Source organism: Arachis ipaensis, chromosome B06 (assembly GCF_000816755.2).
Source record: "Arachis ipaensis cultivar K30076 chromosome B06, Araip1.1, whole genome shotgun sequence".
Classification (NCBI taxonomy): domain Eukaryota; kingdom Viridiplantae; phylum Streptophyta; class Magnoliopsida; order Fabales; family Fabaceae; genus Arachis; species Arachis ipaensis.
Window position 1 is genome coordinate 63,278,769 of NC_029790.2, and position 15,996 is coordinate 63,294,764.

The 15,996-nt window shown below is 40.1% G+C and overlaps 1 protein-coding gene across 1 annotated transcript; it reads left to right on the forward strand.

Moving 5' to 3' along the window:
* On the forward strand, positions 14,179-15,654 carry LOC107646930. Its single transcript, XM_016351073.1, has 2 exons — positions 14,179-15,106; positions 15,221-15,654. Exons 1-2 carry the CDS (start codon positions 14,179-14,181, stop codon positions 15,652-15,654), a joined length of 1,362 nt encoding a protein of 453 aa, XP_016206559.1.

Genomic DNA, 15,996 nt, shown 5'->3' on the forward strand with positions numbered 1-15,996 from the left:
AATGTGTTCCCTTTTGGGAACAAGTGGGTAGTCCCTCTTCATGAAGTAGCTGAACCTTCCTCATTTCATTGTCCAATCAATCTCCTTCAATGCTCCTCTCCTTTTTCCTATAAAGATAAAATAAGAAAAGTAAGAATTAATATAAAAAAAACAAGTTAAACTTTACGGCTTAGAATAATAAAAAGAAGAAAATATTTTGTTTATTCATGAACTCCAACTAACTAACTAACTGTGTATCCTTATATGCACATTAGTGGCACCATGGGGTGACACCAAACTTAGTTTGGAGCACTGTAATGAAAAGTTCTGTTCAAAGCTCCAAGACTAGCATGCTCTCAGTTGCATTCATGATTTCTTGGCATGCTTTGAACACCAAACTTGTTCTTCACTATATACTGCCTATTAAGGATTTCACCAAGTGTTTGTCAAGTCAGGGTTAGAATTCATGAATATTGACTTATTCACTATTTTCTAAAAGCATATAAAACATGGGTTGCCTCCCATGGAGCGCTTCTTTAGCGTCACTAGCTTGACGTTTCTCCCTCATCAGGGTGGTTGGTAATGCTTAAAGTCCTCCCCTCTTGCTGTGGACTTATATCCATTGGTTGTATCAATGATCTCTACATGTTCCAAGGAGAGAACTCTGTTGATAGTGAAGACCTTAGGTAACTGAGATGGTACAGTGGGGAGATTAGGGGGGATATCTGGGAAGTAAGCTGAGATCACTTTATCCCCTGGAGAGAAGTCCTCTGTAGGGATCTTCTTGTTCCTCCACTCCCTTGGTACCTTCTTCTTTGTCCCTTTTGATGTTGCCTTGCTCTTTGTGACTTCTTCTTCTAAGGGAATTTTATTGTTATCTTCACATGTCTCTGGTGGTTTAGGTTCCTCCAGCTTTTTCTTGAGCTGTGACAACTATTTATTTCCTTGTTCATCAACCAAGGGCTTTCCCAGATGGGCTGGTTGTGCTTCAGTGCTTGCTTCCTCTGTCAGCATCTCATTATGATCTTTGCTTGGTTATTTGTTCTCTTGGTCTGATTCTTGTGAGAGTTTGAAGACATTAAAGCTGAGTCGTTCATCATGGATCCTTAATATTAGCTCCCCTCGCTCCACATCTATGAGTGCTCTGGCTGTAGCTAGGAATGGTCTTCCCAATATGATTGGGTGAGTGTGACTCTCTTCCATGTCCAGAATGACAAAGTCTGTGGGAAGAAAGTATTTCCCAACCTTTACCAACACATTTTCCACCACTCCTATTGCTTGTTTTTGAGTTTTGTCTGCCAGCCTGATGACTACATCTGTGGGCATTATCTCATTGATCTTCAGCCTCTTCACCAGAGATAAGGGCATTAAGTTGATGCTTGCTCCCAAATCACAGAGTGCTTTATCAAACATTGTTTCTCCTATGGCACAGGGGACATGAAAACTCCCTGGATCTTTTCTTTTTGTAGGCAACTGTGGTTGAATGAGGGCACTGCACTCCTTGTTCATCACTATAGTTTGGTCTTCCTTGAGTGAGCTTTTCCTGGGAAGCAGCTCCTTCATATACTTGATGTATGCAGGCATTTGTTGAATAGTCTTGATGAATGGTATGTTGACATGCAGAGATGCAAACAAATCTAGAAACCTTGAGTATATTCTCTTCTCCACAGCACCATTGAGCAGTTGGGGAAAAGGTGCATAGAGTCTCAGCAGCTCCTGTTTTGAGATTTCTGGTTCTTGGTAATCTTTTTCCTCCTTCTCTGCTGAGGTGTCTCCAGGTTGTTCTGCCGACTTGTTTGGCTTGTCCTCAGTCTCCTTATCACTTATAGTGACCATCTTGCAATCTTCCCATCTTACTTTCTTTGTTTCACCTCTCGAATTCTTCTCTGTGTCACTTGGGAATCCATCTGTGGGTTTGGGAATCTGCTCAGAGAGATACCCCACTTGGGATTCCAACCTCTTGATTGTGTCTCCCTGGTTCTTGAAATTGGCTCGCACTTCCTCCTTGAATGCCTTGTTGTCTTGAATCTTTTTGCCTATGCCTTCAAGTAGATTCTCAATCCTTGAGAGTCTGTCATCAAATGATGGTAGATTGGGATTAGAGGTGGAAGGATGAGGAGGGTTATTTTGGCCTTGGTAAAGGTGTTGAGAGGGTTGGTTATGTGGGTGCTGATATGGTCTAGATTTGAAATGTTGGTGGGCTGCATTGTTGTTGGTATTTGAACGTCTTTGATCTATGCCTTGGTCTTGTTGATTTTCCCACCCAAAGTTTGGGTGATTCCTCCATCCAGGGTTATAGGTCTTAGAGTATGGATCATGGTTTTGCCTAGGTGAATTCCCAATGTAGTTGGCTTGCTCCTGACTACCCTCTGCTTCTTCATTCACTCCTTCTTGGGTTGTTGATGAAATAGTGATTGCTGCTACTTGGTTCCTCTCCATCTTCTTGGTGAGGTCAGCCAGCTGCTGGGTAATGAGCTTGTTTTGGGCCAGCAGAGCATCTACATTGTTTAGCTCTATTACTGGTCTAGTGTTGCCTCTTTCAGAAGCATAGAAGTAATCATTATCTGCTACTGTTTCAATGACATCTATGGCTTCCTCAATGGTCTTCTTCTTGTTTAAAGATCCTCCGGATGAATGGTCTACAGCCTTCTTTGATTCATATGACAGGCCTTCATAGAAAATGTGCAGCTGCACCGATTTGTTGAACATGTCAGGTGGACACCTCCTTGTCAGGTCCTTAAACCTCTCCCATGCTTCATAAAGAGTCTCACCATCTTGTTGCCTGAAAGTTTGGACCTCAGCTCTTAGCCTATTGATTCGTTGAGGGGGGTAAAATCTTGCTAAGAATTTGTTCACCACATCTTCCCAGGTTGTCAAGCTCTCCTTCGGGAAAGACTCCAGCCACTTGGCTGCCTTATCCTTGAGTGAGAATGGAAATAAGAGCAGTCTATAGGCGTCAGGATGAACACCATTAGACTTCACTGTGTCACATATTCTCAGGAAGGTGGTTAGATGTTGATTGGGGTCTTCTTGGACACTTCCTCTGAACAAAAAGTTGTTCTGAACAAGGGTGATGAGCTGTGGTTTTAGTTCAAAATTGTTGGCATGGATGGTTGGCTTTTGAATGCTACTTCCACAGTTTCCTGGGTTTGGATTGATGTAAGAGCCTAAAACTCTTCTATCCTCCCCAGCATGATTTGCTCGACCTCCTCCGCCATGGTTGTGAGCCTCTTCCTCACGATGGTCTTCCATGTTTTCTTCCATGTTTGGTTCAAAGTATTCCTCCTCTTCCTCAGCACCAACCACTCTTTTTCCTCTTGCTTCCCTCCTTAATCTAAAGAAGGTTCTCTCAGGTTCAGAATCAAAGGAAGTTGAAGCCCTGCTTCTTCTCCCTGTCATACAACCAACAAAGCACAAGCAAGGAAAATAAATGCAGAAAGTATTCTGTTAGAGTTACTGTTAGTGTGAGTGATGCAATATATCAAACACTTAGTGGGTTAGTGAACTGAATTGTAAATAACAAAGAAAATTGCAAAAGTAGGGGGAAGGGAAGAAATTAACCAGAACTGAAAGTAAATTACTCAAACAGAAAATTAAATCAAACAAAACAAAAATGCTCAATCTAGTTATCTTCCAATTTAATCATTGTTGATGCACAATCAATCCCCAGCAACGGCGCCATAAACTTGATGCACGGAAAACTCGTCTCATAACAAATTTTCTTCGGCAAGTGTACCGAATTTGTCGTCAAGTAAAAACTCACAATAGGGTGAGGTCGAATCCCACAAGGATTGATTGATCAAGCAACTTTAATTAGACGAATGTTCTAGTTGAGCGAATCAGAATTTGAGTTGAGAATTGCAGAAAATTAAATGGCGGGAAAGTAAATAACAGAAAAGTAAATGCTAGAAATAAAGAGCTGAATGTAGATGACGGAAAGTAAATTGCAGAATCTTAAATGGGAATGGGGTAATTGCTCATAAAAGTAAATGACAGAAATTAAAGAGAATGGGTAAGATCAGAAATGGGGAGTTCATTGGGCTCAGGAGATGTTGTATTCTCCGGATCAATTTCATTTTCATCTCTTCCTCAATTAATGCACTCATTGATCTCCTTGGCAATCTTAAGTGATCGAATTAAAATTCCTTGCAATTCAATCTCTCAAATCTTGATCAATAGCCAATTCCTTGGTCAATTGCTCATGAGAAGAGATGAAGTATGGTCCCTCATTATACCACATGCATTTCCCAAATCAAGTGTTGAGAGGATTATAGTCACATATCCATCCAAACCCAATTTGGTCCAGCATGAGAAAGCATTTCTAGCATGATCTCTTTATTCCTCTTTCAAGGTTCAGAAGAGATCCAAGTTTGAATATCTTCTTTTCCAAGATAACTACCCAATTGGATGAAGATTGAAAGCTTTCAAGTAAAATCAAGAGAAAATATAGAAGAAGAATAATTAAAACTAGTATTGATCCATCAAATTACAACAGAGCTCCCTAAACCAATGAAAGGGGTTTAGTTGTTCATAGCTCTGGAAAATGAAAACAAAGATGGAGAATACATGATGAAACTAGAAGTGCAGAGAAAGTAAAATAGAGAGTAGTTCTATGCCAAGAGGCTCCCTATAATTTCCAACTCCCATTTTAATTCAAAGCTACTCCTATATATACTACTCTTCTGATCTTCTAGTTGGATTTTCAAGTCTTGGTTATGGGCCTTTGGATCTTGAGTTTGAAGCAGTTATCTTTTTCATTGGGCTTAGTTTTACTTGCAGAGAGAAAGTGTGAAGTGGGCATAAACTTTAGCTTAGGACGTTAGTGGTGTTAACGTTTAAGTGGAAATGTGGGTTCGAGAACGTTAGTGACATCACCTTTTTCACTAACGTTCCTCACCAAAGTAAGAGCCACGTTAACTCCAACGTTAGTGGCATAAACGTTGCTACTAACGTTGCCTCTTTGTCCTTCGCACACGTTATTGGGACTTACCTTTCCCAACAACGTTGAGAAGTCTCCCTCTTTTCTACGTTAGAGTCCACGTTAACTTAGTTAACGTGGCTCTTTTAATGCAGGATTGCCAACCTTCGAGAATGTTAGTGACACTTACCTTTGTCACTAACATTCCAATGTGCCCCTATTTCTCACGTTAGAGTCCACGTTAACTAGGTTAACGTGGCTTCTAACGTGGCCATGCTAGCCATCTCCAACGTTAGTGACAAAGTTGAGTGTCACTAACGTTGGCTCATCATTCCCTTATCTACGTTGGCTTTGACGTTAACTTAGTTAACGTGGGAGTTAACGTGGCTCATTGTGGCTTGTGTGGGCTCCTTCCAACGTTAGTGACAATGTTAGGTGTCACTAACGTTGGCGATCACCTACTTTCTTCACGTTAGCTTTCACGTTAACTAGGTTAACGTGGGAGTTAACGTGGCTTATTGTGACTTGGCCAACGTTAGTGACAAAGTTGAATGTCACTAACGTTGGCTTCCCCTTTACTTCTTAACGTTAGAGGCCACGTTAACTAAGTTAACGTGGCAACTAACGTGGCCACTTATGAGCTTGGTCCAACGTTAGTGACAAAGGTAAGTGTCACTAACGTTGGCTCCATTTTCTTTCTTCCACGTTAGAGTTCACATTAACTTAGTTAACATGACTCTTAACATGGGCAATGATGGCTTCGAGAGCATTCTTGGCGATTACTTTTCTCATTAAGTGTGCAAGTTACTCCCATTCCACGTTAGGAGTTATGTTAATTAGATTAACGTGGCTGCTAACGTGGTTCTTCCTTGCTTCCTTTGTCCTGAAATCAAGCAATAGAGTGCATCAAAGTTCTAGTCCAAGTCATGGGAAGTACAACATCCAATTCGTCATTAAATTCATGCAAAATCCTCATGAAATCATGTAAAGTGCACAATGTATGCTTGAATCAAGATGTAAGTGAATATCTACCCAAAATTAGCTTATTTTCTAAGGAAATGCATGAAACTACCCTAAAAATAGTAAAGAAAAGGTCAGTGAAACTGGCCAAAATGCCCTGGCATCAGGTCCGGTATGGGATTCGCCACAAGGCGGCGACTCCATATCATCCACAGACAAATGGGCAAGCTGAAGTTTCTAACAGAGAACTAAAAAGAATCCTGGAACGGACTATAAGTACCTGTAGAAAGGATTGGGCACGAAGCTTGGATGATGCTCTGTGGGCTTACAGAACAGCATTCAAGACTCCTATAGGGACCTCTCCGTACCAACTTGTGTATGGTAAGGCTTGTCACCTGCCCGTGGAACTGGAACATAAGGCCTACTGGGCAACCAGATTCCTAAACTTTGATGCCAAACTAGCTGGAGAAAGAAGATTGCTCCAGCTGAATGAGCTAGAGGAATTCAGATTCACTGCTTTCGAAAATGCCAAGCTTTATAAAGAGAAATCTAAAAGGTGGCATGACAGAAAACTGTCATCTAGATTCTTTGAACCAGGACAAAAGGTTCTGTTGTTTAACTCTAGGCTCAGGCTATTCCCCGGGAAACTGAAATCCCGGTGGAGGGGACCATATATGATTACAAGTGTATCACCATATGGTTATGTGGAGCTTCAAGACATTGATTCTGATAAGAAGTTCATTGTTAATGGACAGAGAATCAAGCACTATCTTGAAGGCAATGTTGAGCAAGAGTGCTCATGGCTGAAGCTAGATTAAAAGCCCAGCAAGGTCCAGCTAAAGATAATAAAGAAGCGCTTGCTGGGAGGCAACCCAGCGATTGGGAAGACTTTTTCTGTTATTTTACCCTATTCTTGATTTTATTTGTTTATATAAAGTTCATTGCTACTAAGGTAAAGAGTCAATTGTATAAGTTCACAGGGTTACAGAAGGATTCAGCACACAAAACAGAGAACGAGAGCTCACTGGCAAGAAAACGCCAGTAAAAGTCTGTTTTGGGCGTTCAACGCCCAAAAGAAGCATCCACTGGGCGTTGAACGCCAGTAAGGATAGCTATCTGGGCGTTAAACGCCAGAAAGAAGCATCTTCTGGGCGTTGAACGCCAGAAAGAAGCTCTTTCTGGGCGTTTAACGCCAGATTTACAGCGTCCTGGGCGTTCAGAAAAACGCCCAGTGGCAAAGGAGTTCCTGGCGTTCAACGCCAGAAAGAAGCAACAGCTGGGCGTTGAATGCCCAGGAGAAGCAGCAATTGGGTGTTAAATGCCCAAAACATGCAGCGTTTGGGCGTTTAACGCCAGGATGGTGGGGAGGAGGTAAATTCGTTTTTACTTCATATTTTTCATTTTAATTTTAATTTTCATGTTTCAATTCATGATTTCTTGCATAAACATGTTACAAACCCTGATTTCTAAAATCCCTAATTTCTAATAACCTTACTTTAAAAATATCAAATGTATCTTAATCCATAAACACAAATTCTTTTTCAATCCAATCCAACTCTTTTTCAAAATTTCCAAGACAAATCTATCTCTTTTCCTTCTAAAATCCTTTCATCTCATCAATATCTTTTTTAAATCTCCACATTATCTTTTTCAAAATCCAAATTTATCTTTTTCAAATATCTTTCATATCTTTTCAATTTTAAATCACATCTTTTCATATCATACTTATTTTTTTTATAAATCATATCTTCTATCTTATCTTTTTTAAAAATTTTCGAAAACCCACCCCCCCTCCCTTTTAAATACACATTCGGCCTCCCTCATCTCATCCACCATTCGACACTAGCTCTCCTTCTATCCCTCTCCTTTCTTTTCTTTTGCTTGAGGACAAGCAAACCTCTAAGTTTGGTGTGTTTATCTGTGATCACTAAATTATACCCACTAAGATCATGGCTCCTAAAGGAAAACAAACCACTCCAAGAGGCAAGAAAGAGAGTATTCCAAAACCACTTTGGAATCAAGGGAAGTTCTTAACCAAAGAACATTCAGACCATTAGTACAAAATAATGGGTCTAAGATCAGTGATCTCAGAAGTCAAGTTCGATCTGAAGGAAGATGAATATTCGGAGATCCAAGAGCAGATTCGAAACAGGAACTGGGAAGTCCTAGCTAATCCTGAAACAAAAGTGGGCAGGAATATGGTTCAGGAGTTCTACGCTAATCTGTGGCAAACAGACAGGCAGAGAATATCTAGAACTGCCCTCTATGACTATCGGACTATGGTTAGAGGAAAGATTGTTCACATCCACCCTGACAAAATCAGGGAGATCTTTAAGCTACCTCAACTGAAAGATGACCCAGACTCCTTCAATAGGAGAATGATGAGAACAAACAAGGGCCTGGATAAGATTCTAGAGGATATATGCATCCCTGGAGCCAGGTGGACCACCAGCAGCAAGGTTGTCCCAAATTAACTCAAGAGAGAAGATCTCAAACCAGTCGCCAGAGGATGGCTGAACTTCATTGGGCGTTCTATATTGCCCACTAGCAACCATTCTGAAGTCACCGTCAAAAGAGCAGTGATGATCCATTGCATTGTGTTGGGAAAAGAAGTGGAAGTTCATCAACTGATTCCATCTGAATTTTACATACTTGTAAACAAGAACTCCAAAAATGCCAGGTTGGCTTATCCAAGCCTAATCTCTATGCTCTGCAAAGATGCTGGAGTAAGGATGGGAATAACGGAGTACATCTCAGTGGAGCAACCAATCACTAAAACCACAATGGAAAAACAACAAAATGCAGGATGACCCCATCAAGAGGAAGGCGCAAGAATTCCTCCCGGAAGTCCCTCAATTTGAATATTGGGAACAGCTTGAAGCATCTGTCACCAAGTTGCAAGAATCTATGGACCAAATAAAGGAAGAACAGCAAAATCAAAACAGTATGCTCTGCAAATAGCTCAGGGAACAAGAAGAGCAAGGGCATGACTTAAAGGAACTGAAGCGTCAGAAGTTATCTCTTGAAAGACCAAGCACTCCACAGACTAGAGGAACATCCACATCCCAAACTCAAGGTTGTTGAGCTCTAATCTTAACCTTAACTCTGTGATAATTGTTCTTATTTGAGTTTTACCTTAGAAGTTATAGTAGTAATTAGTAGTTATTTTATCTCCAATTAAGTTATAATTTATTTTTTTCATCATCATTAAACATGAATAAAATAGAAGATTTTCTTTAGAATAAGGAGGCAATATTTTTCGAATTTTTAATAAAACAAATTCTAATTGTTTACATGCGGTGGTAATACTGGAAAACAAAGTGCTTAGGGCCACGGCCAAGACTCATAAAAGTAGCTGTGTTCAAGAATCAACATACTGAACTAGGAAAATCAATAACACTATCTGAAATTCTAAGTTCTGAAACATGCCAATCATTCTGAGCTTCAATGGATAAAGTGAGGTGCCAAAACTGTTCAGAAGCAAAAAGCTTATTTGTATTCTATTTTATTTGTCAAGTCGCTTGGGGACAAGCAACAGTTTAAGTTTGGTGTTGTGATGAGCGGATATTTTATACACTTTTTGGGGTTAATTTCATGTAGTTTTTAGGATGTTTTAGTTAAGTTTTTAGTATATCTTCATTAGTTTCTAGGAAAAATTCATATTTCTAGACTTTACTATGAGTTTGTGTGCTTTTCTGTAATTTCAGGTATTTTCTGGCTGAAATTGAGGGAGCTAAGAAAAAATCTGATTCGGGCTGAAAAAGGATTGCTGATGCTGTTGGATTTTGACCTCTCTACACTGGGAATGGATTTTCTGGAGCTACAGGAGTCCAATTGGCGCGCTTCCAATTGCGTTGTGTAACGGCCTAGCCCCGAAGAAACGGCGCTTTTTCGGGATCAAACGGAATTTTTACAGAATTTTTAGGAATTTCTATGCATATAAGCACCTCCACTGCACAGGTGCTGCGTCATCAAGCTGCTGAGTCAGCAGCTTGATTGCACAGGACACCTCTCCTAATCTAAGTAGGCACGTCGTGAAGAGTTGCGTTTTTGAGCCACTTCGGGCCCGAATTTCAAAATTTTGATTTCCGTGGTTAGTCTCTATGTGACGAGCCAGTCACGAATTTCGAGAAAAAAATTATATTAATATAATATTCATATATTATTATTTTATTCAGAATATTATATTATTATCTTCTCTACTGTGATTAATGTTAATCTATGTTTAGTAATATAATAACTGAGCTTGAAATCTACCGGTAACGGATAATACCGGCATTCTTAGATGAACTTAGCACTGCTAATGCTTCATCATATATCTTTTATTCTTATGATTATCCAGTTACTAGTGTCATTTACACTAAGTAACTTAATGTTTATCCATTAGTAGTGTAATTACTTAAGTTCTAATACATCTAGCTTTAGTAATTATCCTTTTCTGAGATATTTTGACAAGTAACTTTTGGATAATCATCATCCAAAAGCCACGGCCTCCCTAGGACAGCTTGGCTATCATTTTTTTTCTTGGAAAAGCTTAGAACACCATGAAAGAAAACCATGAAGTTTCCATGAACACCTGAGCTACTTTCTCCGTTCTTTCTCAAACCAAAACCCCTATCAAAAATCTAATCTTACGAAAGTGTTCACCTCTTCCTCCTCTTCATTTCTATGTCACTTTTCATGGAGTAAATCAAGGTATGAAGGCTGCTCCTCCTCCTTGAAGATTCAGCCATGGTGGTTCCTTAAGTTAATGATGTTTTCTTCATGTTCTTTCTTAGGATCTCTTATTCAATCACCAAAAGCTCCAAGAAAACGTGATTTCTATTTACCTTAAGGTGAGGAAAACCTTCTTTTCATCATCATGAAGCTTCAGCCTTCATGGTTCATAAGATTCTAAAGTTGTTTTTGATGTTAAAATAGGCGTAAAAGTGCTTCTGGAAGATTGTTTTTGGTGCAATCTCGGACAGCAGCAAAGGAGGTAAGGTTTGGTAAATTAGTCAATGATTGGCTGTGTTCTTGAAGTGTTAAACCAGATCTTGTTGCTTGAGATTTGATTTTGGGTGTTTGTGTGATGGTTTGATCATGGAAACTTGTTGTTTAATGCTTGAAAATCATGTTTATGATGGTTTTGAAGTGGCTGTTGGTGCTGCTGGAAAACGTGACATTCCAGCCATGAAAATCATGATTTTTTATGCTTATTTGATGTGTATTTGATGGCTGAAAATTTTCTCTTTGGTTTGATAAAAATCGGGTTCAAATCGGTTTCCGAAAAGATTGAAAAACTAGCTGAAAATCAAGCAGAAATCTGATGAACTTTTGAAAAAAAAATGTTTTTGGTTTTTGGAAAAACATGAAAACGTGCATTCAAGGAGTTTTGGGGTCAAAATGCAATTATTAAAAATTTTGGGGTTGAAAATTAATTAATCAAAAGTTATTGAGGGACTAAAGTGCAAATATTAAAAGTTATAGGGGTCAAAGTGCAATTTCCAAGAAGTCCGGGGGTCAAAATGCAATTTTTGAAAGTTAAATAAAATATTATTATTTTAATAATAAAATATTAATATATTATTTTATTAATAATATTACTTTAATAATAATATTATTTTATTAATAATAATAAAATATTGATAAAAAGACAGTTTTCCCTGAAAGCCTCAGGAAGGCAGATTTGAGTCCAGAATTCTCTAATTTCCTTTACTAAACACCTAAGAAGAGGTATAAGAGAAGATATAGAGGTATATGAGGTAAGGAAACAAGAGTTTGAAACCTGTGTTTAAGTTAAAAAGAAAAGGAGTTAAAAGTGATATAGCTGTGTACCTGACCTTACAGAGTAAACAGAGAATTGTAAAATGAGCTTTCTGTGATGTTGTAATGCTTAATTTATGATGATTGCTAAATGATGGAAAGTATGGTTATATGTGAATTATGAGCCTTCGGGCAATGCTTGAGAATGTTGTGCGGGGACGCCCGTATTGTGATGTTGCTTCCCAGACAGGCTGCGGTAGAGTAGTACCAGCCCTGCAAGCTGAATGCTTAATAGAGGCCTGACTTGCATACCTGCGGTATATTGAGACCTGAGCAAATACCAGCCCTGCAAGTCGAGAGCACTTGGTAGAGGGTATGCGGTACTTAATCTGGGATTAAGTTCTAGGAAGGCCTTATCTGACTTGGAGGGTCGGATTGCGTCGGGTGCGGGTCGAAACCGACAAATGAGCTCATTACCTGCAGTAGGGACAGACATGCATCATACTTATTTGTGCATTATTTATTGCTTATCTTCTTGTGTTCTTGTTCTATTCCTTGTTTGTTTGAGCATAACTGTGTGATTGTATATTAATGTGTGAATGTGCATTTACTTCCTATTTTCTCTCTTGTTCATGTGTTAGTTTATGTTGCTGTTATGTACATATTACTCTATATTTATTTATACTTCTATGACCACGGACATTATAAATGAACTTAACTGTAAACCCCGACCTTACTAAGAACTCCCCAGTTCTTACCCCTTACACCTCTACAGATGGACACGGGAGTCCTATTCTAGGAGATTGATCCACCGTACATCCACGAGGACCTGGTGCGTGGCGAGTATTACATCTACTGTGCGGTACCTCATATCCGTAATTATGTAGTTCGTGGTAGATCTTTCCAGTACCTTATTAGGACAGCATACTTTAATCCTGATGCACCCTATGACTTTCCTTTATCTTGGTTACACCCCAGCGGACCTGGGATACCTCATCCTGAGGAGCAGATGCCACCTCCACCTGACTATCCTCCTCCACCTGAACCTCCTCTACCTGATGAGCCTATACCTGCCCAGCATATCCATGAGACACCTCCTGCACCCTTTGTCCTTGATGAGTGGGGTGTTCCTGTGTTACCACTTGAGCTTGATCCTTTACCTGAGCCAATCGACCTCCTGTCTTTGATGAGCAGCATGGACATGAGTATGATCAGATCATGGAGGCGCCCCCTCCTTTTCCCGACTATATTTTGTTTGGTAGCTATCCTTTTATGGTTCTTGTGGCCAACAGTGGTTCCTCTGCTATCACTCCGGCAGAAGAAGAGGACGAGAAAGAAGAAGATCCAGAGGAAGATCCTAACTTCATAGTTATCTCCTCTGGCAGCGATGACGATGAGCCAGGCGAGGCGCCAGCAGGCGAGCATCACCATTCGCCCGATGATTTTCCGTGAGGTACTCTAGACCAGGATTGAGGAGACTTTTTGAGACGCCTAGTCTAACTTCAGTACATTAGAGTGTCTCCCTCACTTTTGTTAGCATGATTAGAGGAAATAGGCATAGATCAGAGTTAGGCTAGCCTGGGTGCCAGCTTAGGGGCTTTTGGTCAGGCCAGGCCCTGGGGCGTCTTATGTACATATATGTATATACTATATGAGTCACTGACTTAGGGGTGCTGTACCATAGCTCTATGCTTATATAACTGAACCACTTCTATAACATGATGTATATTATAGTGTGTTGTTCCATATTCTGTTATCTTTTGTCTTATGTATGTGAACGTTTAATTATCCCTTGATATATGGAAGGTATGCGACTTTAAATTATTCTTGTTAAAAAAAAAATACTTGTAAAATTCGGGGGGTTTTAACAACGTACAGGCTCATATTTATTAATTAATAATACAAAAAGGAAAAACAAGTTGGTAACATTCGATTTCTAGTATGATCTAGACATGCTAGAAGTTGGGTCGTTACAATTTGGTATCAAAGCGGTTCTTCCTGTTAGAGCCTGGGGAATGGACTGAATCATGCTTTATTGCATGCTCTGTGGTGTGTCTCATGCTTATAGGGTATCTATGTGATATGTGTTGCATGAATGTCTTTGTGCTTTCATTCTGATAATGTTCACGCCCAACCTGAGGTATTAAGACTGATCACCTTGGTATTGATTGTTTGGTATGAACAGAATCAGGATGCCTCCACAGAGACGTAGCGATCGTGAACGGTCTACTGTTAACAATCCGCCACGAAACGATGATAATCTGTTTGCTGTGATTCACGCTATGGCTGAGGCTGTGAATGAAACGGCGACTGCTACTACCCGAGCAGTTAACCGTATGGGGGAACGTAATGGAGAGCGTAACAATGACCGTAATGGTGAGAATGGTGGGAACGGTGATGGAGATAACATGAATCATGATAGGCCTATGACATTAGCTGCTTTCTTGAAAGTTAATCCGCCGAAGTTCAAGGGTACGACTGTAGCAACTGAAGCTGATAATTGATTCCGAGGCATAGAAAGGTCCTTGAGGGCATAGCATGTCCCGGAAGAACAGTATGTAGAATTTGCTACTTATATGTTGGAAGGGGATGCTCAGCACTGGTGGCAGGGCATTCAATGTTTACTGCAGCAAGATGAGGGTAATATTTTGTGGGATGTTTTCAAAGAAGAGTTCTATAAGAAGTACTTTCCTAGAGCTACTCGTAAGGCAAAGGAGATGGAGTTGATGCAGTTGAAACAGGGAAGTATGTCCGTTGCTGAGTATACAAGGAAGTGTGAAGATTTATGTCATTTTTCCAAGGTTTGTCAAGGGAATCTAGCAGATTTCGAAGAGTGGAAATGTTTGAAATTTGAAGGGGGACTCCGTGAAGATTTGTTGATCTCAGTGGTTCCATTGGAAATACGGAAATTTTCGGAGTTGGTTAATAAGAGTCAGCTAGTAGAGGACTGTGCTAAGAAGATAGTTGTAGCTCGGATGAATCGCCCAGGATCTTCTTTTCAGAATTATAATCGGTATACAGCTCCTCAGGGAAGGAATTTTAAGCAGGGAGCAATGCCTTCACGAAGGTACAATCAGAATAGAAATGTTCATGCACGTCCTACAGGAGGGAATGGAGGAAGAACGAGACAGGATATGGGTAAGCGACCTCAGCAGGCGCAGATGCGACCAGTATGTAGGCAGTGCGGAAAGGAGCATGGAGGTAGACCTTGTCAGCTTACAGGCGTTATCTGTTTTTCTTGTGGTCAGCCTGGACATATGGTTAAGGACTGTCCGAAGAAGCCAGTACAAGGAATAGATAGGCCGCGACAGCAAGGACGTGTGTTTGCTATGACTGCTGATGACGCAATGAAATCAGACTCCCTAATTCAAGGTCAGTGTTATGTCAAATCTCGACTCTTAATTGTACTGTATGACTCTGGTGCATCACATTCATTTATTTCTGAGACTGTTGCGCATGAGTTGGGATTAGATTTCACCTTGTTAGATTATAATCTAATTGTTCGTACACCCACATCTCAAAATGCCTTGACTAGTCAAGTATGTTAACAGGTGCCTTTTGTTATTGAGACTAGGACTTTTATACATGACCTGGTTTGTTTGCCTTTGTGTGGTTTAGATATTATCTTAGGTCTAGATTGGTTGTCCAAGCATCATGTTTTCCTTGATTGTTTTAAAGGAATTGCTACATTTCCATCATCTGAAATGCACACTGAACCAGTTGAGTCTTGTACTTTCTATTTGAATTCCCTAAGAGTTATTTCTAGTAATAGTGGGTTAGAGGGTTACGTTCTACTATCGGCTAGCTCAGAAACTAATGAACAAGACTTGGAGCAAATCCGAGTGGTGAAGGAGTTTCCTGATATTTTTCCGGATGATATACCTGAGTTTCCACCTCAGAGAGAGATAGTGTTTAGTATTGATCTGGTTCCTAGAGCCAGACCAATTTCTATAGCACCGTATCGGATGTCACCATTGGAATTAGCAGAGTTAAAGAAGCAGTTGAATGAATTGCTGGGGAAGAAGTTTATTCGTCCGAGTGTATCACCATGAGGAGCTCCAGTGTTACTATTAAAGAAGAAGGATGGTGGAATGAGGTTATGTGTGGATTATCGGCAATTGAACAAGATCACAATCAAGAACAAGTATCCACTCCCAAGGATAGATGATCTGATGGACCAGCTGAGAGGTGCGACAGTATTCTCGAAGATTGATTTGCGGTCAGGTTACCATCAAATCCGGGTGAAGGAATCAGATATACCTAAGACTGCCTTTCAAACTAGGTACGGTCACGATGAGTATACGGTTATGTCCTTTGGACTGACTAATGCTCCTGCTGTATTCATGGATTATATGAATCGCATTTTTCGTCCGTATCTAGATCAGTTTGTGGTA

Bases quoted from the DNA above. Each gene is read 5' to 3' on its own strand.
- LOC107646930 (XM_016351073.1), top strand. From the start codon at position 14,179: ATGTTGGAAGGGGATGCTCAGCACTGGTGGCAGGGCATTCAATGTTTA. The intron at 15,107-15,220 runs GTACACCCACAT...TGTGTGGTTTAG, and splicing joins AGATTATAATCTAATTGTTC to ATATTATCTTAGGTCTAGAT.